Below are 26,973 nucleotides of genomic sequence, written 5' to 3'. Positions count from 1 at the left end.
GCTGAACATTACCGCCTTGTGATACCTGTGCATTACACTCTTTATGCATCTGTTTCCATATATTGCATTTAACACCATGTACTGGACATATAACTGCAGTAAAACTATTATTATCTGTGTTTTCTTGATTACGAAACACTAAAAAAAATCAATAATACATACACATACAGTTACAAGCAATTACATTCATATTAAACCACCATCGACGGAGTTTGACTGCTTCTTTTTCTGTGTGCATAGATTCAGGATTTAGCAATCCGTTGCATCCAGAAAAACATCAAGAAGAACCGTGGCGTGAAGGACTGGCCATGGTGGAAGGTCTTCACCACAGTCCAGCCCCTCATTAAGGTCCAGCTCACTGAGGAGCAGATGCGAGGCAAAGATGTGAGTAGGCCTCTCTGTCTGATACACCCCACCTTATAGACTCCTCTCAGTTAGACAGCCTCTAATCCACTTTCCAAATGCACTAACTGCCACTTCAATGTGGCACTTCCTGTTATTCGTTTTTGACCTCTCTTGTAATACTTGATATTTCACTGTTTTACATGTAACATTACATGTAACCTATGTAGCTATATTCTGTGCTACAGGAGGAGATACAGCAGCACAAATCAAAGCTCGAGAAGGTGGAGAAAGAGCGAAATGAGTTGAGACTGAACACGGATCGATTGGAGACCAGGGTGGGTCCTTTTGCCTGTGGCAGTGCATTCTAGGAGCATGGTGTTTGAGATTGATGGTGGAGTTACACAATTTCATTTTTCAAGATTTGATCACTTACTCGTACAAGAACCGTGGCGAGTATTTTGTAGTTTTGCATTACACCCTGTGTATGTCTCTGTGTGTATTTGTGTCCAGATTGCAGACTTGCTGGCAGAGCTGGCTGATGAGAGAAGCACTAGTGAGTCAGCATCCCAGTTGCTGGAGGCTGAGACATCAGAGAGACTGCGCCTGGAGAGAGACATGAAAGATCTACAGGTACATATACACACACTGATATAAACACACAGTGTAACATCATAATATTTCCATAAAATCCAACTTTAACATGACTTTTGAATGGTGCGTGAATCTGTACTTTTCAGGCTAAGTTTGATGCCATGAAGAAGCAATTAGAATCACAGGAAATGGAGGTGATGGAAGCTCGGCTCATGAAAACATCAGAGCTCAACGGGGAGATGGATGATGATGATGATGATTCCGGTTAGTTGAGCTAGAAACACTTGCATCCATGTGTTTAATTCTAAGCCCAGAATTTAAGGGAAGAACAGTCTTATGTGACTTGCAGTGACTTTTCTCTCCCTTTTGAATCACAATCTTGGTCATCAGTGTTTTCAAACATTTGTTTTATATTCCCTAATTAATTGCACCTTGTGACACGTGCAGCAGGCTGCCTGAGCCTCCCTAATGGGCATGTCAGCTCAGGTTAGAGGCATAATTTACTGAACGGCTCATACCAGCATTATTTGCACAGTTTGAAAAATCTCCCTTATACTAATTGTAGCTGCGGGAATGAGTAGCTTTGTTCGACTGTTTCAGCGGGAGACACGGCACTAAGACTTGGTCACATGCTATTAACTATATTTTCCAAGTTTGGGATTTACCGCTAGGGGATTAAGATGTTCGCTCCCAGGCATACAACTAATGCCTATTGCTGATTAGTCTCCACCTGCTGGGAAAGAGAGCTCCTGCTGAGAGCGTATTGTCCTTTTTTTCGCCATGCGCTCTCACCCCCCTTCAACCCACCTCAGCAGACAAGCCATTACAGAGCATATCAGAATTCTTAGATGAATGAGAAAATAATCGTTGGGATCAGAGCCGGTGGCCCTGCAAGTTGTCATTATGCTATATATATGCTAATGAGCAGCACTGATGGAGGAGCCGGTGTTGGTATGTGAAGGAGAAATGGACAGCCTCTAAAATGATAAGGCTTGGAAATGAACCTGAACCTGAATGTCTGCCTGGCCGCTGTTATAGTTCTGATAGCCTCTGACAGCTCCAGAATTAGGGTCGGCTAAGAACTGTGGAAAGTGCCACTTAGACATGTCCTTCTCTAACTACTATTGTGGTGTGCTCTGAATTCTTCCCTCAGGTTTATCCAAGATTAGAGTTGAAACGCAAAGGCTGCTTTATAGTTTCCTGTCGAATTCTATGACCTTATAAGGTCGGGATTTGATGAAAGAACTTTTATTCCCTGAAAGATTATATTATTTTGATCCTTGAATGTGATGGCCATCACAGCTAGTACAGTGCATCCTGTAATCCACAGCATCCATATTTTCTGAGCTTTTGAGTCTCTTCCTCTATATATCCTGCTTGGCCTGCATTAAAGGCAGGAGACACCCAAATATCGTGCAGACATTTCCTGAACTGTATGTCTTTCCTCCAGGAGGTGAGTGGCGGATAAAGTACAACCGAGCCATTCGTGAAATGGAGTTCACCAAAAAGAAACTCCAGCAGGAGTTTGATGAGAAACTGGAGACAGAGCAGCAGAGCAAAAGACATCTTGAGAGAAGGGCAAGACACTTTTTGTAATATTAAATCATTTTTCTAAATTGAATATATGGTTATCACACACTAGTATGCTAGTTGTTTAAATGTTATAATAATGACATGCATTGAACTGTCATAGAAGAATAATGAAAATATGTGTGTTTGTTTGCATGTTTGTATATGTGCTGCAGCTGGCTGATTTGCAGACAGATAATGAGGATGTGCAGCGCTCTGTGCAGCAGCTGAAGAAGAAGTGCCAGAAACTCACGGCAGAGCTGCAGGACACCAAGCTTCACCTGGAGGGCCTACAGAGCCGTAACCACGATCTGGAGAAGAAACAGAGGAAGTCAGTCTATCTATCTATCTATCTATCTATCTATCTATCTATCTATCTATCTATCTATCTATCTATCTATCTATCTATCTATCTATCTGTCTATCCTTCCTTCTTTCTTTCATAGATACGTAGATACAGAGAACACATTGCTCTTTTCTCTTTGATTGGCCTGGCACAGACACTCTGACCCACCCTGCAGAACACTAAAGTTTTCTTTAATTTGAATAGTGACTGAGATGTTCTGTAATCTGCAGAATTGCATTAGCTGAGAAAATGACTCAGACTTAAAGCACTTGAGAAGCTATCGCTGTGGCAGAATGTGATCTCTCCCCTGTGGCTAATTGAAGATGCTCTGTGGGTGAAATTATTTTCAGCTGCGCTTCACAGAGAAAAACAGGGAATTACAACGAGCTGACAGCATGAAACACTTAGCTGTTAAGTTCACTAACCATAAGTGTTTCTGCCCTAGACAGCTGAAGAAAACATTTTGCACATTATTACAACCCAATTGTAAATTGATGGCTAATGGAAGGGGATAACGATTGAGGCTAAAATAGAGGTAGCACTGAAGTGATGTTGGGCTCGAGAAAGGCCTGGTGGCTTCTCATAAGGAGTTATTGATGAAGTTATGATGAATGAATTTATAATGTTCATACACAAGGCCACTTTGCATCACTTCACAAAAGGTTCCAGTTTTATTTACTACATCTTCTGTATTATATAGTTTCAGCCTTCTGCACAATTGGCACAAACATATTGGCACTTTTTCTACACTTACAGATCCCTAAAGGGAGATGCTATGATGCCCAATTGATGCCCTCTATGGTATCCTAGTCTTATGTAGAATCAACATTTTGCTGAGCTGTGTATACATATGTGTGTGTGTGTATTCCAGATTTGACCTGGAGCAGAACCAGGCTCAAGCTGAGGTACAAAGAGAAAGGACCCAGAGGGAGAAACTGGCTCGAGAGAGAGATGCAATGACTGGTGAGATGTTTAACCTCCGCCAGCAGCTGCAGGTAAGCTACTTTACAGAGGGTAAAGAGGGACATGTCTGGTCTCCCTGCTCTTTATATGACATAACTGGGCTGGTCCAGATGTGCTCTTTACTGTGCTTCTTCCTCCTGCAGGACAAGGACACTGAATTGTGCGCCGCGAATGCGAAGGTGCAGCAGCTGGAGGCAGAGCTACAAGATCTGTCCTCCCAGGAGTCGAAGGATGAAGCCTCACTGGCCAAGATCAAGAAGCAGCTTCGTGACCTGGAGGCCAAGGTGAAAGATCAGGAGGAGGAGCTGGATGAACAGGCTGGAACCATCCAGATGCTGGAGCAGGTACGGGGTGGGGGTGGTGCAGGTATGATAAATAGTCCCAGTATGAAGAAAGATTTTGCTGCTATAAGCTTTTTATATAATGGTTTCAACCTCAATAGATACGTATCTCATTTTAGGAGAAAAACAAATATTCTTGTTCTTACTTTTTCATTTCCGTGTATTCTTAATTCTGTGTTTGTGAATTTTATTTTTGATGTTATTTTATGTGTGTATCCTGTCATGTACCCAGGCTAAGCTGCGGCTGGAGATGGAGATGGAGAGGCAGAGACAGACCCACTCTAAAGAAATTGACACCAAGGATGAAGAGGTAGACGAGATCAGGCGATCCTGCAGTAAGAAGGTAGGTACTGCTCCTTCTCACTCTTACATTCATGAGCCACTTTGCGATTTTTCCTATACATAGCCTCTCTATCTTGAAAGAGCAATTAATCAGGCCTGGTCAAGACAGCACTGAGAAACATACTTGTGTGCTCTAAGTACATAGTACTTTCTTGCATTAAGTTGTTGAATTTGTTTTTCAAGTGCATGTTGATTTTCAGAATTTTATATTATGATTTATACACAGCAGAAAGTGTCTATTACTTATTATTATTACTTATCATGTATTAAGAATAGCATGCACAAAATTAGATAATATTCTTTACACACACTGATAACAAAATAAAAACAATTTAGAATACAAATTGTGTTTGCATTTGTATCTATATTAAATGTGAAAAAAGTCTACCAGGATGGTTAATGGTGTTATATTTGCTGACTTTGTTTATCTCCGATCATCTGTTTCTGCATCCTGACATTCTGTCCATGTGTCCTGCAGCTGAAACAGATGGAGGTGCAGCTGGAGGAGGAGTATGAAGACAAGCAGAAAGTGTTGCGTGAGAGAAGAGAGCTGGAGTCCAAACTGCTGAATGCACAGGACCAGGTACTTCCATCACTCTGTCTCTGGTCTCTGTCAGTGCAGTTAAGTGCGTGCGATTTAGAGTGTGCCACTTCTTTTGATTGGAAAGAAACTGCTGTTGAGTCTCTAGAGGTGCTATGGCTTTAGAAGGAGGATAGAAAAATAGAGTATGTGTAACGATACCTGCTAGAGAGGAGTTTTTTGTCATCCAGGTAAGCCAGAGGGATGTGGAAACAGAGAAGAGGCTGAAGAAAGACCTGAAGAGAACCAAAGTCCTTCTGGCTGATGCACAGATTATGTTGGACCACCTAAAGAGTAACGCCCCGAGCAAGAGGGAGATCGCTCAACTCAAAAATCAAGTACGCATGCCGCTGTATTAACAGATGATAGTTTGAATATGTAACCAAAAAAAAAAAACAATTATAGTATAGTTATATAGTAAGTTATAGTATAAAAGTATCCACAGATTGATAAACCCTCAGTCCCCTGCATATCCAAGGTAGAGATCCTTGCTCTTGGTCTACTAATGTTTGTCCCTCACCTTTCTACTTGTCACTTTCTCCTTCCTCCTGTTTCTCACAGCTGGAGGAATCAGAGTTCACTTGCGCGGCAGCAGTGAAGGCTCGAAAGAGCATGGAGATTGAAATAGAGGACTTGCATATCCAAATGGAGGACGTGGTCAAAACTAAGATATCGGTGAGTTTGACATCTGTTAGGCTTTGTGTCCGGAGGGTGTAACCTATGACGCAGAGTAAAACCGCACTAATTATGTTCCAATTACTCACTTGATCTTGCTTGAATCAGTTCTGCATATGTTTCCAACACAGAGAGTTTGTCTGTGCTATAATCCATAGCTTATAATATCATACATTTATAGATAATCTAATATACCTACCCCTTTTTTTCATCTCTTGATGTACAAACAGATTTTCTGATGAAAGAGATATGGTTTCTGTAAATATTTCTATACCCTTCTTTTGATGAGCATATTAAACCAAAAACAACAAACAACAAACAGTGTTTAATTAATGTAGGGCCTGTGTCAAATTTTCACTCCTCAAAATGCAGCAGGGCTCTAACATTAATATGCGTACATCATCAAGCTGTGGTGGGATATTAAAATAATAAATGCCCTTTGGCATATGTCTGATTTCAACATTTTGCTCTAATGGATAAATAAGCTTTGTCGAATGTTTTTTTTTTTTCCATCTGCTCATTAATGGCTGTCTCATGAGAGTACTGCCTGCATTTCAGAATCATAGACTGAGGATGTTTGTGTCTCTGGGGATGACATACAGAGTGCTGTGCACCTGTGCTTTGCTTGTTAATTGCTGCATTTATGGCAAGGGAAGGTCTTGTAAATGTCTCAGATTAGAGAATGCATATTGAGGGCCTGAGTCTCCCCCCTGAACACAGAGGATGAACTCTAAATAGGACATCACCAGTATGCTCTACTGGCTGCACTTTTCCCTGCCTAAATGAGCCAATTGATTATCTCCAATTGGTCTCATCCTCCAGCCAGAACCCCGTCCAGTCTGTGTTTCATTGCCATTAGATGAGATTCCAGGACTGCCACGGCCCGGCCAGCTAATGACCATTTATCATATTCAATAGCTCATGAATAAATCCTGTCGTTCTGTACTAAAATGTGTTTCCTTCTCCCTTTGTCCCTCAGTTGGAGGAGCATGTCAGCCGTCTGCAGAGAGAGAAGAATGACCTGCAGTCTCGTATGGAGGAAGATCAGGAAGACATGAATGAGCTGATGAAGAAACACAAGGCAGCGGTCGCCCAGGTAACACAACCTGCTCAACACCTCAGCGAGCTGTTAGAAAGCCTTGAAAATACTGTTATATTATGAATCCCCCTCATCAGTGCCCAGACCTGCTCCTCAGGACAGGAAACAGGAAACATGAGAGGGGCACAATAGCAGAAGTGAAATGGATTATGACACAGTCTACAAAAATTGTAACTCTTTTATTCATTTGTAATTGTTTAATTGTATTTAGTTTGAAAGATTGAGGGATAAAATCACTGACAGTAGCATTAACATTATGTTCTGTTCTGTGTGTGTAAGTGGAATGGCTTTGAGATTTGGAGGACATATTCCCCTCCAAACACAGTGTGTGCTCTGCAATCAGGGAGATGCAATCTGTTCTACAACAGATCACATGACACATCATTTGGCACGGTCTCATTATTTTCATTAATCGTTTAGATTAAAAGTTATATATCTTTTCTGCAGACAGTTGAAGCATACATAGACACTCACACTTTCTCTTTGTCTCTCTCATACTCTATTGACTTTGTGTGCCTGTATGTTTGTGTGTGTGTGTGTGTGTGTGTATGTGTGTGTGTGTATACTAGTCTGCCAGGGACTTGAGCCAGATCAGTGACCTGCAGGCCCAGCTAGAAGAGGCCACAAAGGAGAAGCAGGAGATCCAAGAAAAGGTACAGTACAAGGAAGGATTCAAAAGAACTATAGCTGCCTGCCAGGAACCTGTCTGCTTCCTCAGCACTTCTCTCTGATTAGACCTAGGCTTTTCAGGCGTTTCTCTGATTATTGTGACCAAAAAATGCTTCGTTTCTGTGGCGGTTTTCCTCTCAAAATTGCAATGCAATTTGCATTTAAATAGTAGAAATCAGTGAAGACTTAGAGTCAAGGAGAAAAATTGAGCTTTTGCTTCTCAGTACTCATATTTAAAGGAGGGGTCATGTACATAAACTCAGAGGCTCGTTTCTATGGTTTAACCAGTAGATCAAATTGAAGCACTCATTCTGGTCCTTTCAGTGTTTATTTCTGAATTTAATGCAGCAGCTTCTGTCTCAGTGATTTATCTCATTTGTGGTTTTGTTTGTCATTCTAATGCCAATGCATCATTTTATTTAAAAATATCAGAACGTTTTCAGAGAAATGAAAACACTGTCAGATGGTTTGTTTATTCATCGATGACTCAACTATCAACGTGATAAATGTGATAATTGGACATAGCAGCAAAACCTTGTTACCCTGTTTTATGTGTGATTCATATTCAAATCATTAAAAATTTTTTTTGCTCTCACACATGAAGAAGACCCTCACAGCAGATGCTCACCAAGGACTCATATTTAAAATGTCAAACTCCTGTCCTGTGCGACTTTTGTATTCGCTAGTTGCCTTGTTCACTCACACAAATACTTATAATGTAGAGATGAGTGGAACTATGGCATTCATTTGTGTGCCTTTTGTGTGTGAGCCCCATTATTCATAAGCATTTAATACACATTTATACAATTAATTTAACAGTTAATCACAGATGACAGATTGTAGCCCACATTTAAATATTTACTTTGAGGAATAATCCATTATTACACACAGATCTGAAATATATAGTCTGAAAACCTCCAGTAGTAAGTGGTATATTATGTTACATTATGCATACATTATTTTACTTTTGCTGTTATATCACCACTTAGAATATTGGCTGCATATGCACAAAAGAACATGTATCCATGATTCTCAGGTGAATGTTGCCCAAGGCTTTTGGAGCTTTTTCTATAAAATATGTCTGGACAATATGGCCAAAAAATATTATCATTTTCCCACATTGATCACTATCAATATTTCTCACAACATAAATATTGTACCACAAACTCTGAACTCTGCCGGGAGCTCTGTACTGTGCCTGTACAGAGTTTGTACTGTGTTCATGCAGAGTTTGTTGCAAGTCTATGTCTTAAGATTTTGAGGCACCTAAGCTCTGGTTTACAGTAAGAATGGCTACAGCTATGTGCTTTTAATATGTATGAACAGTCAAGTGATTGGACGGATTGTTCAGTTGAGTGTTTCTGCATACAGTTAAATAATTGATATTAGCATGTAGGAAACTCATGCATGGCCTCAACATTTCACACATAAAGTGGTTGTGTGTTGATTTAGCCTATTTCTGGGCTGATTGGTTTAGTTACTGTATAGTGTGCTGTTCGAGGCTTGGCATTAATGTGGGTTCATGTGGTAAAAAGGTTAATGCACCTGATTTATGCCTATGCTGATAATAGTGCTTTTATGGTGTTTTTCTGATGGAGCACTCTTAATTCAGAGGATAACCTCTAACTTGTTGTGTGTCATGTATTAATGCATGCCCATTTTGTTTTTTTGTTAAATCATTTTGATGATTACTATTGAAGCTAAATTTAGCTTAAGTATGTTAAACTTTAGTGGGTGTTTGTATGCACATTATACTGTACATGTTCTAGTAGAGGTTGTTTTCCTCTAAGTGTTGATATGCGGTACACTAAACAAATAAAACCATCTGCCTTGAACAGAATGTATTTCAGATATAATTTCACTCAGGGACAGAATTGAGTTCTTGCCACTCCCTAACAGCAGTCCCTGTTTCTATTAGATTAAGCTATATGTGTACCAAAGCTTTGCTCTACTCTGTTATATGCAAGGTCCACCCATTAGAATTTGTATGTATTTTTGGCTACACAAGAGACACACAGCAGGCTGTAAGGCATTGTTAAAACTTGCCAGAGAAGGCAGTGATAACCATCTGAAGCGTCTGACCTTGAAGTGGTTATCTCATCCCCAGTAGGAGGGAAATCTGGCTTCTTTAGTAGTATCAAAGGAAAACTCCAAATCCTCCTTGTCTCAGATGCAAAGTCCCTCATTAGGTGCCATGCTGCCTTTTGGGTCGTTTTTGTTGTGACGTATCTTTCCTCCTTTTATCAGTCATGAAAAAACGATTCAGATGGAACAAACGTGCTTTGCATGAAGCTCAGCCCTTTCCCAAAGCCTGTGAAATTACTGCGACTCGGTGCTACTCAGCCTGAACCACAAGCTCTTCTATTGACCATTTGTGGTAGATTTGGGGCTTATCTAGAGCTCATTATTCAGACTGGATGCACAATATTTATCTGTACCAAGATGGATTAAATTCACACAAATAGGGTGAAAAGTGAACATTAATTTAGTTTGCGTACACATAACATCAGCACAAAGTATTCTGTATTCCTCGCTTAAGAGGAAGTTGAAAAACAGAGGTCAAGAAGGAGGTCTGCAATTAGTGCTGTGCAGGGAGTGATTGTGTATGTTTATGTATATGTATGTGTGTGTTTATGTGTATTCCTCTAGGTACATTCGCTGCAGAACCAGCTAGAGTTTCAGGAGCAGTCCATGGTGGAAAAGTCTCTTGTGAGCCGTCAGGAAGCCAAGATCCGTGAACTGGAGACCAAGCTGGAGTATGAGAGGACACAGATAAAACGCTTGGAGGTGAGATAATCCTCTGTGTCTAAAAAATGTAAAAGACATGTTTTGTGAACCTACAAATGCAAATTTGACATTTAATTTTCAATTTATCAAGAGGCACAGCCAATATAAAGTGAGGGTGTGTTGTCCCTTGCAAGTTATTTTTAAGTTGCTGGTCAAGAAAAGCATCCACCAAGGAATACATATATTTTGATGAATAACTGACAAGAGTTCCATGTAAAAATTATATGTTTTTAGATGTGTTAAAGGTCCAAGAAGTAATTTTTGACCACATAGATGAGAACAGCACATCCAGGTACTATGCCCTTGTGTCATGCCCCCACCCCTCTAAAACAGTCCCTCTAATTTGACTGGTGGTGAATGCAAAGGTCTTCACCAATTTAATAGCATAAAATAAGAAAACTGTATTGCTTTTTAGCTATTAGGAGCCCAAATCCTATGGCCAGGCAGGCTAATAATTATGTTATGTTGTTGCCGATCAACGATCGGCATCATTGTATAGGGGTTGATGAGTGTCATAGCTAACTACTAAGCTAAAGTAACTAGTAGATCTGAATAGCATTTAAACAACTGTGGGATTAGTGAGAAAGTTGCTAAAAGGAGAGCGCTATGAGTGCTTGAGCAGAGTTAGTATAAGTTTAAATGTACAGTGGGTAATTAGCTGCTGTAATGAAGAATACGCTATCAGTAACACAGAAACGTTGGCAACTGGACATGAGACAATACGCTTACCGCGGCACGTTAGGTCACAACTTCATCTGAGCAGAGGTTAATGCAACATTTAGACACACTTTGAATTTGGATTATTAGATGATAATCATGATATAAAATCACTTCAGGGAACAGGCAGGTGAAGCCGTTTTACTTGGTACCTATGTTTCAATAAATCAGGGGAAAAGTCATCTTGCTGCAGCCAGTGATAGCGAGCTAGCTGTTACAGGAAAACATTAAATTGGGATTTCATTGGCTTTTCAGTATGTTTGTTCCGCATGCCCTTTCAGTGCAGCATCAACATTCACTTCTTTAACTTTTAACATTATAACTGTTGACTTTAACATCATCAACTAATCTGTGATGAAGTGTTGGCCGCAGATGTATCCAGGGCTGTGGATTCTCACGCATTGACCATGACACTCATGCAATTGACACTTCTCACATGCTGTCATGCCACATGTCCATTTTCTCATACAGTGAAAAACAAATTCATAACTCATAATGTTGTGGCGCGAAAAGAAGACACTGACAGCGCACAGACAGATAAGACAGAGCAGCACAGCACAACAGCAGCACTGTGCAGCAGTGAGTTATTCAGACCATCAGGGGAAAAGCGAGAAAAATACACAAATCTATTATATTGTAATGTATTCCCGTGCATGCTGTTTAGAGTAATCTCCGTCAGCGGCTCTTCTGGCAGCAGCACAGAATCTCTCCCTCTCCTCTTGAGGCAGGAGTGAGAGTGAGTTACTATGGTTATGAGACACTCTGCTTCTGTTGCCCTGAAACTTTCTTGCGATTCCCAAAAATAGGTTTTTAGGTTAGATGTGAGGCCATTTCATTCATCCAAGTTGTTGCTACTTTTTGCAATTGGTAGACTTTGAGTGTGTCCTTGTGAGTATTGAGAATAGCAACCCTCAGGTTGAGCTTTGTTTAACCAGGTTTAATTATCCAAATCATATTATGTGTTGTGTGACTATTTCATTTCTATAAATTGTTGTCTTTGTTTGACCTTGAAGATTGCTTAGTAGCCTGCAACCCACTACCATTTTATAATGTTTTTATAAATATAATTTCAAATATGAAATAGCCATTCTTCAATAATTCTTGGTTTTCATAGCACCTTCCATCTAATTTATGTATGTGAATATGACATGTGGTCACGTAGGCTTGATCTTCAGTTTTTAGCAGCACAGAGCTAAGATTCATTATGACATGTCCACTTTTCAACGTTCAAATCAAATTCCTCCCAACGTTATGTCCTGCCTGTCTATCCTGTTTCACTCAAAAATATGTCATGATGCAGAAGTTAGATACTCTTGAAATGCTGAAAATTGTCCATACATGATCTTTGTGAGAACAAGTTTTCCCAGCTCACCTAAACTTCTCCCCAGAGCCTGGTGGGTCGTCTGAAGGAGAACCTTGAAAAGATGACAGAGGAGAGAAACCAACGCATTGCTGCAGAAAACAGGGAGAAGGACCAGAATAAGCGAATGCAGAGGCAGATAAGAGACATCAAGGAAGAAATGGGTGAGCTGTCCAAAAAGGAGTCCGAGGCAAGCCGGAAGAAGCATGAGTTGGTAAGGCTTTGGGTACTGGGAGACTTGATACGATCCACTGGAGTTAACACTTGAGGAAAGTAGTAACCACACTTCTTCTATGCTGTGATCCACTCACCAGGAAATGGACATAGAGAGCTTAGAGGCAGCAAATCAGAGTTTACAAGTGGACCTTAAGCTGGCTTTCAAGAGGATAGGTGACCTGCAGGCTGCCATTGAGGACGAGATGGAGAGTGATGACAATGATGACTTAATCAACAGGTACAGCACAGCTTTAATTGCCTGCAAAGGAAGGCAGAACAACTTTTGCTTCTGTAAATCTGTAATGTGTGCTTGGTACATCAGGGGATACTGTACTGTAGCTAGAGGCTTGGAGTACTGGAGCACATTCTCTTCGCAAGTTGCAAGAAAAGTTACCAAATGAGAGCAGCTATATTTTTTTGTAGCCTGTCAATCACAACTTGTATCTTCTCATTCTTTATCTTCCACATCTTCCTACATCAATTTCTCTTGAGCCTTTTGTGCAGTCTCTACAGTATCTGTTCCCCAAATACCTCTCACATGGTTTAATTTGGTTCCCTGCTTCTGATCTTTTGTCTTGGTGCTACTTTTCCCTGTTTAGTTACTCCTTCCCTCTTTGCAGAAGGGTTGAAGGTTATACTAGCTCTGAGCCCACTGAGGTAAACACTGACTGCAATAATACAGACCTCTTAAAGGAAGACATTACACACTCTGACTCTGTTTGAGAGGGAGGCCAGCAACAGCATGAGTTGATTTACTGAATCACTGCTTTACAACGGATAGTTATTCTATGTGTGCGTGTGAGTGTAAAACAATTTATTTGCTGTTATCTCATTTTGTCCTCTTTTGCGCTGTTGTTTACGTATCTCACCTTCTCTGTTTCTCTTTTTTCTCTTCCACACTTCTGGCAGTTTGCAAGACATGGTGACAAAATATCAAAAAAGAAAGAACAAAACGTGAGACTGGAAAATGCATCCTTTTGTGTCTGTCATTATGGTTGTTTTCAAGTTGTTTTCTCACCCATTTCATCCACACGAGACAATAATGCAGTATGCCTTATTCTTTCAGTTTGTATTGTTCACAAAAAAACTGTGAAGAGAAGAGATTTTAAAAAGAATGGAAAACCATGCCTGATAAATGTTATTCTTAAAGCATGGCCACACTGTTTCATTTTGTTTTATGTTATTTTGTACCAAGTGACTGCAGGTGATTTCAGAGCTTATTTTTCTATGGACGTTTTTTGGCCTCTTTATTGAAATGACAATGCATTTTGCAATTGGCAATTCAATGTGCAATTTGGTCATGCAATCTGAAAATGCATTTTGCAATTGGAAATGCAATATGCAAAGTGGCAGTGTATGGAGGTTCTTTTGTATCTTTATTATGCAATCAAACAGAATAGGTTTGCAATCAAAAAATAGATTTGAGAGTAAAACTATCGACACTGCAAAAATGTTTTATTGCAAGAAAAATGCAAGATAAATTTGTGATTAAAATGCAAATCAAAAACTTTTGTTTGCGAATCCCAAAGACTTGTTTGCAAATCCAACATTTTTTACATAGCCTATTATTAATATTTTTATAATAAGTATTGTTTTTTTTATTATTGATAACAATAATTAGTATTATTATTTTCTTTTACAATGTCACTATATTTATTTATTAATAGCCTATTGCTGCAGGACTATGGGTAATTTTCCGACCGAAGTCGAAGTCTGCACCTCAAGCGGACTCTCTGGAAGTCTATAGACTGCTGAATGTTATAATGTATTACCACTGACTGTACCAAAAAAGTGTACCATGGAGTCCTCAAGGAAGCAGGAGACCTGAAACTACGAGTCTCAGTGCTAACTGTGCCATTAACATTAGTAGATGCTTTACAATAATAAAACTTGAAGGCTTTTGAATGCTGAATGCTGAATACTAAAACATTGGTGTGAACTTAGTCTAGATATTTCCATTTGAATAAAGAGGCCAAAAAAATTCCATAGTTTTGTAGTAGGCAGAATTCATCTGAAAAATGTGTTTGCATACAGGTTACTTTGCACAATAGCAGAAGATATGTAAACTAAAATGGTAAATAGAGTACTCTAACTCTAAATGGCATCATCATTCTCCTTTAGGCCAGTCTCACTACTTTGGGAAATATGACCCAATTGAAAAACAGCTAAGTGTTACAGACCTGCGGTAATACTGCATCATTGTCTCCATGAATATTTTGCATGAAACACTATCCTTTAGTACATTTGCAGCATTATCATGCACCATCTTGCATTTGTTTGGATCTAGGGTTAAAGATGTTTTGCACTGAACTCCATTGTTTTTACTCATCCCCTGTGTGTTTTTTTCCAAAGCACATGCAACAAGTTCATATCTCACTGAGTCAGTATGGGGAACGCACTACAGGTTTTCTCAGGATATTATACATCTATGTGAATATAAATCAGAAGTATGTCTGCACATTTCCAATATTAGCTGTTTGAAAGTTTGGAAGAAATCTCTTAAATTAGTACGAATTGATTTCAATGTCCACTGATTGTTTTCATCTTTTTGTCTTGATATTGCCTCCATGTTATAATCATTTTTCTACTTCTGCACTGTTTTGGTTCATAGACTGATAAGAACTTAGAGATACAGGCTGAGAGTACACTATAGCCTGAAAACAAACTAAAATGAAAATGTTGCACTTGGACATACAGTATGCTTTTGCAAAAATAGAAATGAATAGAAATACATTCCAATGGCAATAAAATTGGCCTTCAACAATTTAACATAGATGTGCTACAGGATTACTGAAAGTGTAAAAAATATCCGTATTTACAGTTTAATTAAAAAGCTGTTTTTAAAGACAAGTGAAGTGCAATGGAAACACAAGGAGTCTTTGCTCATTGCCATAAGGATTCTAATTATCAACAATTATTAGCCAAGCAAATTTCAAAATCCGTCTAATATAAATGTTTTTCATGTTAAATGTGTAGCTTCTTACATTGGTAAAGTATGGCATGAAGAGATGGTTTGTAGTGTGCCTCTTACACAAACTTAGCATGGTGGGAGTAGCTTACATGTGCTCTGGAAGAACTTGAGCACAAATTCAAATGCTTGAGTCTGTGAAATGAATGCAGCATACTGTGACTGTACAGTCAGCAAGTGGTGCAAGACAGTGATGGCACAGTGCACTGAAAAGTTTTCAGCTGTTGATGTACATGCATGCAACTACTCCATTAATCCAATCTATTTCATAGTGTTGTGAAACATTTAACTTTAACACAAATGTTCACCTTGTCTTGCTTGAGAAATAATTGTGTGTCATTGATTGTGAATGTTAAATATGTTCTTTTGACTAACTAAACCCCATTTTCTTTCAGTTTGTATATGGTGAAAGCAATTTTGCGGCATGTTAAATAATTTAAACCTTCATCAGGGTGAATTTAATAAATGTAGTCCTTCAGTTTGTAGCAGACATACCCGTCCATAACTTCCCGCTTTAACCTCTGATTGCTTCTTCAAAAAGACATGGCATCACGCTCTTTATCACTTTATTTTTTTGTTATCCATTTTTCATCAGACAACCCATGTGTATCAGTGCTCTGCTTTTCTTTTTGTGCAACTCAAAGAAAAAAGCATTGATTTGCCATGTTTACTTAATTGCATTTTTCCCTCCTTTGACATCATTGCATTAGCAGCATGGATGAACAATAATAGAGGAGGGGATTTTTCTTCAGATTATGAAGTGGATTTTCCAGATGATTTACATTACTATTCAAAATTTTGGTAGTAAATGCTTCAAAACAAAGGTTACGATAGCAGGATTATTATTGTTGTAGTGGGAGATAATGTAAGGAACAATCTACACTGGTCTTCCCTTCACAGACTGCAGCAGACTACAATGAAAGAACATAATGTAACATAATGTATGTAGTGCAAACCATGTAAATACTAACAGTATAAAGTGACTGGAACGGTTTGGTTTTGTGGTAGCCTAACTATTCTCTAAGAAAAAGGTGTTAATTATCCTTGAAAATGAATTACATCGTAGAGTGTGTATTGCACACTGTTTTAATAATATAAACTGATGCTATGTACTCTTTTTTGTCAATATGTGCAGTAATTAACTCACGTTAAACTGATACCATAAAAATATGGTGTCGGTACCACAAGTGCTAAACTGCTAGAACCAAGCCATACGAGATTTGATGCTGAGTGTAAGTATTTGTGACAAAGATTTACAACCAGTGCAGGCCAATTGTCAGAAGCGATTAATGTTCACTTCTAAATTCTTGGGGCTTGTTTGTATCTACGAGCCTCAGGACTGGTTAGCAAGTAGTGCGGGGCCAATGACAAATCGTTTGTGACACCATTTGCACAGCACTCAATTGCAAGCCACCTTTTATTTCGCACGTGTTTGTGTGTTAGAGCAAGGGGGGGAGCGGGAGTGGATTTTGCTGTGGGCTAGTTTCATTATTTTATTGTACAATATATCATGTTAAAAAGTCACAGCATCAAAGAGCTGACAAATGGGCAGCATGTGTAATCAACATGCTACTATTAAGGAACCTGTTATCTTTTTTTTTGTGGGGCTTTTATGTATTTATCATGCAGTAGAGAAGAGAGGGAGTGGAGGTATAATAGCTGAATTTGGACTCACAATTTAGCTCGCTGCCTCATGTAGGGCCTCTCAAACTCTGAAATGTCTTTCTGTAGAAAATAGTACAATCAGGCCATTTAGTCTCTGGGATAATCATTACCTTCCCCGTAGAAAGCCTGGCTGTAAGGTTGATGATGAGAAAGTTAAATATGTTAATGCTCTTAGAAAGCTTAAAAGCCTGAATACCATTCAGTCCAAGACTCTGAGGCTTCTCTTGTCTTGTCTGTGCTCATTCTCTCACCACACGCAAAAGCTTTTGGGCAGACCACCAAAAAAAAAAAAAAAAAAAAAAGAATGAAGGAGAGAGGACACTTTGTTCTGTGAGGAAACATAACGTGTGACAACGTGTGCTCGGTGACAAAGGAAACACTGTTCAGTGGGAGACCTCTACATAGATGGATACATGGACACATGATGGAGTTTAGCTGTATGGCTGTCATCTCACGTCTCTTTGAATATTGTGTTTGCTCTTCATCCTCATAAGCCTTTCGCAACATGTTCCAAGGCTCAGACAGATAAGCTTGTCCAAGAAGAAAGATTTGTTACCAGCATAGCTGTTACTCATTTTTAATGATCGTCAGTTGTCTGTAGACACTGGATGAAATATATCTACACTCAGCGATAAACAAGGCAAATATTTTAGATTGATGAAGTGAGCGCTCTTTGAAAGTTACTGTAGGTAAGACTATTGTAAAGATGAACGTCTGCTATTAATCAAGAAGGATTGAAATTTGCAGCTCTGTTACAACAACCCTGTCATCATCGCCACTGTTCGGCCTGCTCCAGTGTTTTAAATTTACAATATATTTTCTTGCTATGCCATGGAGAATGTCATTTCCTCTGACAGAGCTTACAACAGCAACACCAGTCAAAAGCAGTCCGGGGCCCTCAGAACATACTGTATGCAGCTCTGTGCAATTTTAAAACTGTTGTATATGTGAAATGTAAATATTCATTTTCACACGTCATGTAGCCAAAAAACACAGTGTATCAAGCACCAATGTTGGAAGCAGCATGTGCTCAAACAAATGGAGGATTTTTCACATAATGCATTCCACAAACACATTTGGGACCACAATGGCAGTATTGAGGTTATGCCACTCAGCCTTCTTTAAGCTAACTATTTCCTGTCACATTAACCTTCCCAGACAATGGGATGCATAATTCAGAAAATTTGCCGTGGATTTGATACAAATGAATGAGGATTGACCTTATCCAGGTGGGATCTACCACGCTTTTTCATCAGGATCCACAGGTCTCTGTATATTGATTGTTATGTCAAGCGTAGGGCCACGGGGCTGTCTCGTGGCTCCACTCCAATAACAATCACCAGGAGCAGGTGACATGCCACACAGATGCTAGCAGCCCAGAAGCAGCCAAACAAGTTGATTATCCCTCCAAGAGCTCATCTTCATTCTGCCTAGATAATGTGTCTGTTGAACATTCTGTTGAAAAACATCTTGAATATGTTGATATTACTCTGTCATATAACTGTTGTTTACTCACAGCCTGTCTGGATTGCCTTGCATCATCCTAACAACTTTTGTTATGAGAGAATGAATACAACTGTGAAATTCCTAACAGAAAGCCTCTAATATGTGAAAACTAACCATTATTTTTCCTGTGTGATTCCTCTGATGCTACATGGCATAAAACATTCACATAACAAGCCATTTAGTCACATTTTTATTATTAAAATCTGTTGAAATTGATTCTAAATTGTCAGTAAGCTGATTAAGAGATTTATTTTATTAGGAAAATTGTTGAAAGAAGTTGGTTTATATTAAAAACAAGAGGAATTATCTCATCCGATTCGAAGATTTATGTACTTGAAGATGTGAAACTGACTTGTTAAGATGAATATTTGTGCTGTAGTCTCAGATGTTTCTCACACACAACCCTGTTTTTTCTTTCCCTTACAGTGGGGATGAGACAGAAACAGATTCAGAGGTGGAGGACCGTGTGGATGAAGTTAAGTCTTGGCTCTCGAAGAACAAAGGCTCCACCAAGACCCTGACAGATGAGGGGAGTCTGAAGAGCACCAGGTTAGTGCCCCCATCCTTCTGCATCATGACAGATAACCATGTACATCCCTGTGGAAACGCAGTGATAAAACTGCCCACATTCCCAGCCTTAAAAAGGCTCAGGATTACCTGGGGCAGTTTGCAACAGAAGGGTGGGTATTTCATGTGATTAGGTGTCATCTCTCTCTCCCAGTAATATGTCTAATGACAGGAGGCGGAATGGGGAAGTGGCTGCTGTCAAATTTATTGAAGTGGCCCGTGGCCAGTTGGCACGCCTGCTAAATGACGCCTCTGCCTCAGTTAGATAGATCTTCTCACTGGTTGATTGCCTCACTTTCTACAGTGCACACTGTACATAACAGCAATAGCCAGAGATATTGTGTATGTTCCCTGACTCTTGACTGGTCCCAAGGACAAAATGAAAATAACAATAAAACATCAGAATCAACATCAAAATCTGAACTCTCAGTTGCAATTTATGAGTTTGATATTGAATATTACAATAATTAAGAATTTCTCCTTTAAGTATGTGGAGCTCTGTTTTTTTTTTTGTCTTCTGTTGGTTGTCTCTGGTGTCAATTTTATTATGTAACCCTTTAGATATGCAGCAAATGCAGACGTCAAAGAGGTGAAAGAAGGTAAGGAGAAGATGAGTGACGGAGGTAAAGATGGGAAAGAGGTAGAGCAGAACAGATCAGTGTCTGTCATGAGTTCCCTGAGCTACAGGAAGCGTTCAAACCTGAAAGACTCCATAGGGGGTACAGGCGATGAGAGCTCCCTGTTTAGCACTCTCAAAGAACAGCATGACACACCAGACCACGCCTCCATTCGCAAAGCCAAGTCTAAGTCTGGAGAGCTCCAGGAGGATTGGAAGAAGAGCCAGACACAGGAGGACTTAGACGACAAAGGCTCCGTCATCTCCCAGGCCTATTCTGAGGCCACCAACAGAGCCAGGAAGGGTCTGGAGTCCCGCTGGACCTCCCGTGGCAGCCCTGAATTTGATAAGGACTCCATGGTGTCCTCTGTGGCTCCTAGCAGGATGTCCACAAGGAGGGGCATGTTGGACATGGATGATGACAATAAGTCTACTATCAGCAGCGTGAGCCGCTCTAGCCCCCGATCACTGCATCGCAGCGCCTCTTGGAAAGATGAGAGACGCAGTAGCTCTCGCTTGTCTCTCGCCCGCAGCTGTGGCCTCAGTGAATTTGGCGTACATCTAGATGATGATGACGATGATGATGCCAGGAGTGCGGCCTTTAGTGAAGCAGGACTTTCATCTTACAGTCCCCGCTCTCTCAGTCGCAGCTTTTCTAACCCAGGCCAACCACGCTCCTCAGACAGCAATCTGCCAGATACATCTGACGTCAAGTCTGTCTCCCACCGCAACTACTTGGACCCTGATTTAGAGGCTGCCATCAATGAGGTGCTGAGCTTCAAACCCATTAAGTTCAAGCGCAGCAAACTTGACGAGTCCAGTGGCGAAGAAGATGATGAGATGAAGGGACCAGGGAGTGAGGACAGTAGGAAGAAAGGAGAAGATGAGGGTTGCAGCACATCTAGCCTGCGCCGCTCTGCATCAGGCTCTGCTCTGGACTACGGAAATCGTCCGTCCAGCATCCTGAGTACTAGCAGCTCCCGCAGTCGTAAAGATAAAAAAAGTAAAATCTCTCTGTCAGACAGCTCTTCCTCAGATGATCACCACAGCAGAAAGAGCTCAAAGCGGAAGAAGGGAAAAAAGTCCAAGAAGAGATCTAAGAAGAAGCAAAGTGAATCAGAGGATTCCTCTTCCTCCTCAGAGTCGTCATCCTCCTCCTCCTCCTCCTCCTCCTCCTCCTCCTCTGGCTCCACCATCTCATACCGCAGCTCCAGCAGTGTTAAAAGGGCCCCGAAACAACCATCTGATGATGAGATGGAGCCTGCAGGTCACGGTGCATCTGGCAGGAAGGAAACCAAGAAGAAGCAGAAGAAGATGGATAACATGATGATGAAGTACCTCTACAGGCCTGACAGTGACTGATACCAAAAGACAAAGGTGATGCTTGGTGTGCTAATAATCCAGGAGCCTGGCATAACTGAAACTGATTCAGGATCGTTCACTTAACATACTAACTAAGTTTGCTGTGTAAATGTTTGGTGTGTATTCTGACTCTGTGAATAATCCTTATAATACACTAAAGTTGACTTGTTTTGTACTAGATAAGCCCTTGGTACATTTTTCAAAAGTCTCATGCTAATTATTAGTGTGTGCCACCATCATTTTTTTCCTTTTCTCCATTTGTCTTCATTTTTTGGCTAGACTTCATAACCGCGGTTGTCCGTGAATGAGTGAGTGAGTGAGTGAGTGAGTGAGTGAGTGAGTGAGTGAGTGAGTGATGAAGTTACACCATTGGTCAGCTGGCCGAGAGTTGGAGTTTCCCCATTGGCCGTTGCTCTTTCAAAATGATTCGGCACGAGATGATTGAAGCGGAAGACAGCAGTGCGATGCACAGCAACCGTGTTTCCTGCTCCAAGCTCTGATGCTCTCAACTCCGGTGCAGTGCAGTCGGCTAAACTCCTGTTTAAACAGACACGTACCATTGTCTCTACTGTCTCCTCCTCTATCGTCCAGTGTGATTGACTCTCCGGCTGACAGCTGTCAGCAGCTGGCAGGAGAGACGCTCCGCAGTGCATTTTGATTTTATAACTGATTTTATAAACAAAATAGCTTAACCATGTCATGTGATATGCTACGTCAGTACTTTACCAGCAAATATTACTGGGACCACAACAGAAAATTGCAGATGAACATTCAATACCCAGGAATTAACATTATAGACACTATCACTGACTATCCCTGTAACAAATGGGCCACAATTTCACACATTGACCATACATGGTCCAGCCATATACTAGGTTTTTACCTAGTAGACCTAGTCTCGTTTATTATGCCGTATAGTTTGCTTCTAGTTTGCATTTCTGACACACTCCAGTCACTTTCATTTTATTTCTAATACATTATAATGCCTAATAAAACAAATTCTGATACATAGCTCGAGAGGTATACACTAATCCATCATTGCAATTCATCACAGGTTACTTTTCTGTTTGTCGCTTTAACGTTTATTCATCCCACTCCCAGCCATCAAGAACAGTACACTGAAATACTAGTCCTCACACAATTTGTTACTCTCCTATTTTCATTTTCATTTTCATATATGCAGAGATGTAATCTCTGCATATGTGAATGTTTCTCTGAATTGATTCTATTATAAGTATGAGCGGTTGGTATGAGAGAGAGGTGTGTCTGGATGTGGCTGTTCTTAAAGCACAAGCAGATGTTGGCAATGAAGCAAAAACAAAATGACACCAATTTAAGCTTTAACATGTTAACTGGGAAGAGTTTAAAGAGGTGTGACATGACTTGATATTACTAGATGTGGATACTTTGCATCATAATTAAAATGATAAATTTAGCTCTAAGCTTCAAAAGCCTATCTATTTTAAGAGTAATTTTACTTGACAGTTGGAGCATCTCTGCCTCCTGTGTGATTTTAAAATATGCAAGACAGCGGGTTTGAGGGGTTTTTTGTTTGTTTTTTATGATGGATAGGACAAGTGTCCTTGAATATGTTTGCCTCTTCAGTGGAGCACTTGCTCTTAGGTTCATTGCTTGAATTAAGGCAGGTTTAATGGACTGAATATGGTACTGACATGTATGTCAACAATATAGTTTTCATAATAATACAGGATGACAGTTTACAATTAAAAAACATGTTTTAGTGGGGAGTTTCTTAAGAGTAGTCTGCCTCCATTCAAACATTCATCTAAAACATCACCACAGAGCTTCCATGCTACCATTTTGCCAAAAGCACTATTCTCTGGCAACAACAGCTAAACCCAAAATTTGATGAAAACACTTCCTTTAAACACAGTGTCATGCTCTGTAAGTAATAATTAGGGTAATACAGTTATTAAAGTAAGTAGAATTACATATGTTGCTCATGCGCTAACTTGCTCATTCTGCATTCACATCACTTCTAGTCTAAGTAATTGAATTAACCATGTTCTCACGTTTCATAAATGCAGTTGATTGTGAATTTAGATTTTCAGCTATGGGTCCCCTGCAATGTTTGATAATTACGCATCTTGTGACATCAAATGGGAGCTATAACAGCCTTCCAAAATGATGTATGACAAGGCTTGAACATGGAGCACTTAAACCTTACACAAATATCTGATACCTCAAAATGCATAAGTTTCAGGTTGTGGATTATTATAAACCACATCAAGGCAGTCACGGTTGCTACAGTGTATGTGGGGTTTTTTGCCTGTTGTCGACGGGGTGTCTATCAGAGAGAAGTGATGACTCACAGTAGTCTGGGTGTATAAAATCTCTAGAGTGAATTAAGGTGTCAATCAAATAATGCATTGAGTGAGTGTCATACCATAAGTTGTCATGACAACATAATCTAAGGATGTAAAGCCCCAGTTTTAAATGACCTTTAACGAGTGAAGTAGGTAGCATTAAGATACAGCACAGAACACAGACTATGAGTAACTGAGTCAATCAATGCTGAATGAATCTCTTGAATGACCAGTCACTTGTCATTTACCATACTAATATACAGTATGTCAACATGGTGTGTTAGCAATGTTTCATGCATGCAAAGTATAAATACTTTAACAACGACCTTCTTCTCTACACCTTTCAGCTTTGTTTCCACTGTATGTATCAGAGTAATGATATAATGGTGTGTCTGTATGTGTGTTGACCCCTATAGCCCTCCTGTGCAGCGGAGACACCTGAGTCTTGGCAGATCTGATGAAGAGGATGAAGCGGACAGAGACTCCAGCAGGCAGTCACTGAAGCAGAGTGACAGCGAAGGCACATTGGCAGAGAGCACATCGTAACCTAGACTTTTTCATTGACACCAAGCACACAGGAGGGACACCATTATTTCCACCCTAACTTAACCACCACTTCACTGCCAGCAAGTGAGGCCAGCTGCTTCCAGAGGCAAAGACAGAGAATAGGAACAGAGAGAACAGTGTTTTCTTTCTAGTTTAGTTTGGGCGTTTTATCATCTTAAGTGTGCTTCTTCTTTTTCCATTTTATTTAATACAACATATTGAATAAGTTAGTCAATACAGAACAGTGAAAGTTGAGCACTATCTGAAGAACTCCATACTGCTGCTTTATTTAAAAAGAGCTGCTTTTCAGGCAAATTTAAGCACTCCTCTTGCACTCTCCTCTGACTATTCAGAAAGCTCTGCCAAGAGGATTTAGATAAGCCCACTCTGGCAGGACTCCTCCAAGAAAGTCTGACCAACTATTAAGACTGTTCTTATCTCTTCCACATTAATGTGGACTAGCGTGGTGGGAGGAATTAACCCATTTTCAATGAATTATCTTACTGTAGGTTTACTTGTGATGCTTTTTCCAAGTTGAGATATCCACCATATGAACAAAGCGATGCAAGGTCATGATTGCTCTCATGAAACAAAATCATTTTGAAGAATGAATTACCATTCTAAAAATTAAGATGTTAAAAGTTTCATATAACTGAAACACTCAGAAATGGATTTAAAGCAAAATCTGATCTAAAAGTGTATATATAGAATACATAGATATATAAGATGTGTAATCAAAGCCTTCACATGAAGACCATATTCAAATTTTCTAAAGCTAGTAAGAGAATTATTTTAATAAGATAAGGTTTATGTCATATGTCTTGAACTTCAAAGGGAATATATTTGTTTGCCTGTGTAAAGTACGTTTCTGTAGAGCTTTTTACACCTTGCAGGTGCAGAGATTTATGGTGGTTTGTTAGATGCACACACACTGGATTTCTACTTCACAATATATAATAACTGAAAACTCCTTATGCTGAATCATGTAGAATAGTATTGGCAATTTTGGATATACAGTATATTGAAGTCCATATTTGGACATTGATGCTTTGGCCATGTTTCTTTAAGCAGTAAAGTAATTACATAATTTCAGTACATTATGGTCTTCCTGTTTCAAGGTGCCAAAAAAGTTGGCATAATGTATGTAGAATTTGTTCAGTAAAACTGATGATTTTTTTGTCCATGACCACCAATGAGCAGCCCTCAAAATCATTTTCTGATGTAACAGAGTTATTCTCAGCCTGAATGCATTTTAATATCTAAGAGGATTCCCATGCTGACAATGATTGACTTTTTTACTCCGAGGCATTATGGAAAATACGCTTTTTTTAGACTGAACTTATTAGGGAATATGGGGAAATGTCAAAAAGATTCAAACCTAATTTTAGCTCCATAACTGTATGTTGTTAGTTTTGGAAGTGTTTTCTTGTTTATTTTTACTCATTTAGCCACCCGTGTATTCTGTATTACCTCATAGAATTCTGCCAAAAATACTCAATCTGCTCGAATAATTCAATACATTTATGTGATTTCAGACCCAAAGTGACAAAAACAAGTAGACTATCAGCGTGTTGTTGTCCAGACTCGCTGGCTATTTCTATATTTGGCCTTACAGAATGATAATGATATCCTTAGATGATTATGACCTTTTTAAACTCTATTTAAATTATGTATAGGTAAATTTGAATAAGGAAGCACACTGTATATGTGTGCATGCGGACTGTCTGCTCATGTGCAAAGAAAAGCTTGGCTTGCTATTTGCATATCTTCTCTGAAGAGCCTAATCTGCATTTCATGTCTTATTTTCTCTGTTTTTTTTCTTCGCTTCAGACATGAATATTAATGTGGAACACAGAAAACTTTGATGTCAGTGCTTCAGAACAGACTTGTTAAATGGAAAAGAAATATTGTAAGTTTCATTACCTCTAAGTTGGAGTTGCTGGCTTTACACGTTGCTTGAAAAGTTTGTGCACTTCATATCTTTTGAGAAGGCTTGTCTATTTTCATTATTGAACAGATCACCATTTGTAATACGAGTGTGTTTGGAGTTTTTTAGTAAATAAATTCAGCTGTTTGTTTACAGAATCAATGTTGGCTTGCTGTATATAATTTAGATGCTATTTAGTTTTTGAATTCAGCGACGTCAGAAAACAGTTGGAGAAAAGGAGGTCAGAAGGGAGTCAGGAGGCAGGAGTTTGATTCATTTTAGCTCATCTGTCCCAGACTAGCTTTTCATCATACCCATCCAGTTTTTCCCAGGAGACTACAGAGGAAACAAACAATTCATAGAAATGATTAATTCTGAGCAGTTGGAAAGGCAGACTGAACATTGCTCACAGTACCTTTCCACACTTCGGTTGTTAATATGACTGCTGCATAGCTACGCAGTTCAAAACCAAGCTTGGGGCACATTCAGAAAGATCAAAAAACCAAGTGCAAGCGCAGTCTTCCTTCCCACATCAATCTCTATTCTACATAGGTGAAGCTTACCTAGATTCAAAGAGATTGATGGTTTTAGGTTACCACATTGGCTGACATTCACACTCAGTGTGTTTTGCTTTCAAGAATCCCCTATTTATCCAACCAATCTGTAATCCTCATTCCTGTACACAACCTGTTGTGTCGCTTCACTTTGTGCCAGGGTGGCTTTTTCTGTAATTTCACTTCACTAGTGTGCTCCCTCTGGGTGGCTGCATGTTTCTGCTTAAAGGCTTTCCATTGAGTGACAGATTAAATTCTGCACCCGATTTTACTTATTTTGGCTCTAACACTGTTTCACAAACCACTGGAGCAGGAAGTCATTAGCTCAACAAAGC

At 39.6% G+C, this 26,973-nt stretch overlaps 1 protein-coding gene across 7 annotated transcripts in view; it reads left to right on the top strand.

The window, feature by feature from the left end:
- Positions 1-26,246, top strand: part of LOC122994949 (unconventional myosin-XVIIIa-like) — a 56,562-nt gene extending 30,316 nt beyond the window's left edge. For 6 of the 7 annotated variants that reach the window (XM_044369772.1, XM_044369771.1, XM_044369770.1 and 3 more), the window contains 21 exons: positions 241-384; positions 591-680; positions 856-975; positions 1,083-1,200; positions 2,387-2,514; positions 2,682-2,836; positions 3,723-3,846; positions 3,958-4,158; positions 4,388-4,498; positions 4,976-5,080; positions 5,269-5,415; positions 5,639-5,752; positions 6,732-6,848; positions 7,421-7,504; positions 10,170-10,307; positions 12,413-12,598; positions 12,699-12,838; positions 13,510-13,554; positions 19,166-19,288; positions 19,868-21,299; positions 24,028-24,115. In XM_044369772.1, coding sequence (XP_044225707.1) covers positions 241-384; positions 591-680; positions 856-975; positions 1,083-1,200; positions 2,387-2,514; positions 2,682-2,836; positions 3,723-3,846; positions 3,958-4,158; positions 4,388-4,498; positions 4,976-5,080; positions 5,269-5,415; positions 5,639-5,752; positions 6,732-6,848; positions 7,421-7,504; positions 10,170-10,307; positions 12,413-12,598; positions 12,699-12,838; positions 13,510-13,554; positions 19,166-19,288; positions 19,868-21,284 — 3,807 coding nt within the window. In that variant the 3' untranslated portion in view covers positions 21,285-21,299; positions 24,028-24,115. Of the gene's footprint in view, positions 1-240; positions 385-590; positions 681-855; positions 976-1,082; positions 1,201-2,386; positions 2,515-2,681; positions 2,837-3,722; positions 3,847-3,957; positions 4,159-4,387; positions 4,499-4,975; positions 5,081-5,268; positions 5,416-5,638; positions 5,753-6,731; positions 6,849-7,420; positions 7,505-10,169; positions 10,308-12,412; positions 12,599-12,698; positions 12,839-13,509; positions 13,555-19,165; positions 19,289-19,867; positions 21,300-24,027 lie in introns of all 7 variants that reach the window. The other variant, XM_044369773.1, reaches the window with a different exon arrangement.
- Positions 26,247-26,973: the final 727 nt, after the last annotated feature.

The sequence above is a fragment of the Thunnus albacares genome, chromosome 13, assembly GCF_914725855.1.
Source record: "Thunnus albacares chromosome 13, fThuAlb1.1, whole genome shotgun sequence".
Lineage (NCBI taxonomy): Eukaryota > Metazoa > Chordata > Actinopteri > Scombriformes > Scombridae > Thunnus > Thunnus albacares.
The sequence above is the reverse complement of the archived record's forward strand: the minus strand, read 5'-3'. Positions and strand labels throughout refer to the sequence as shown.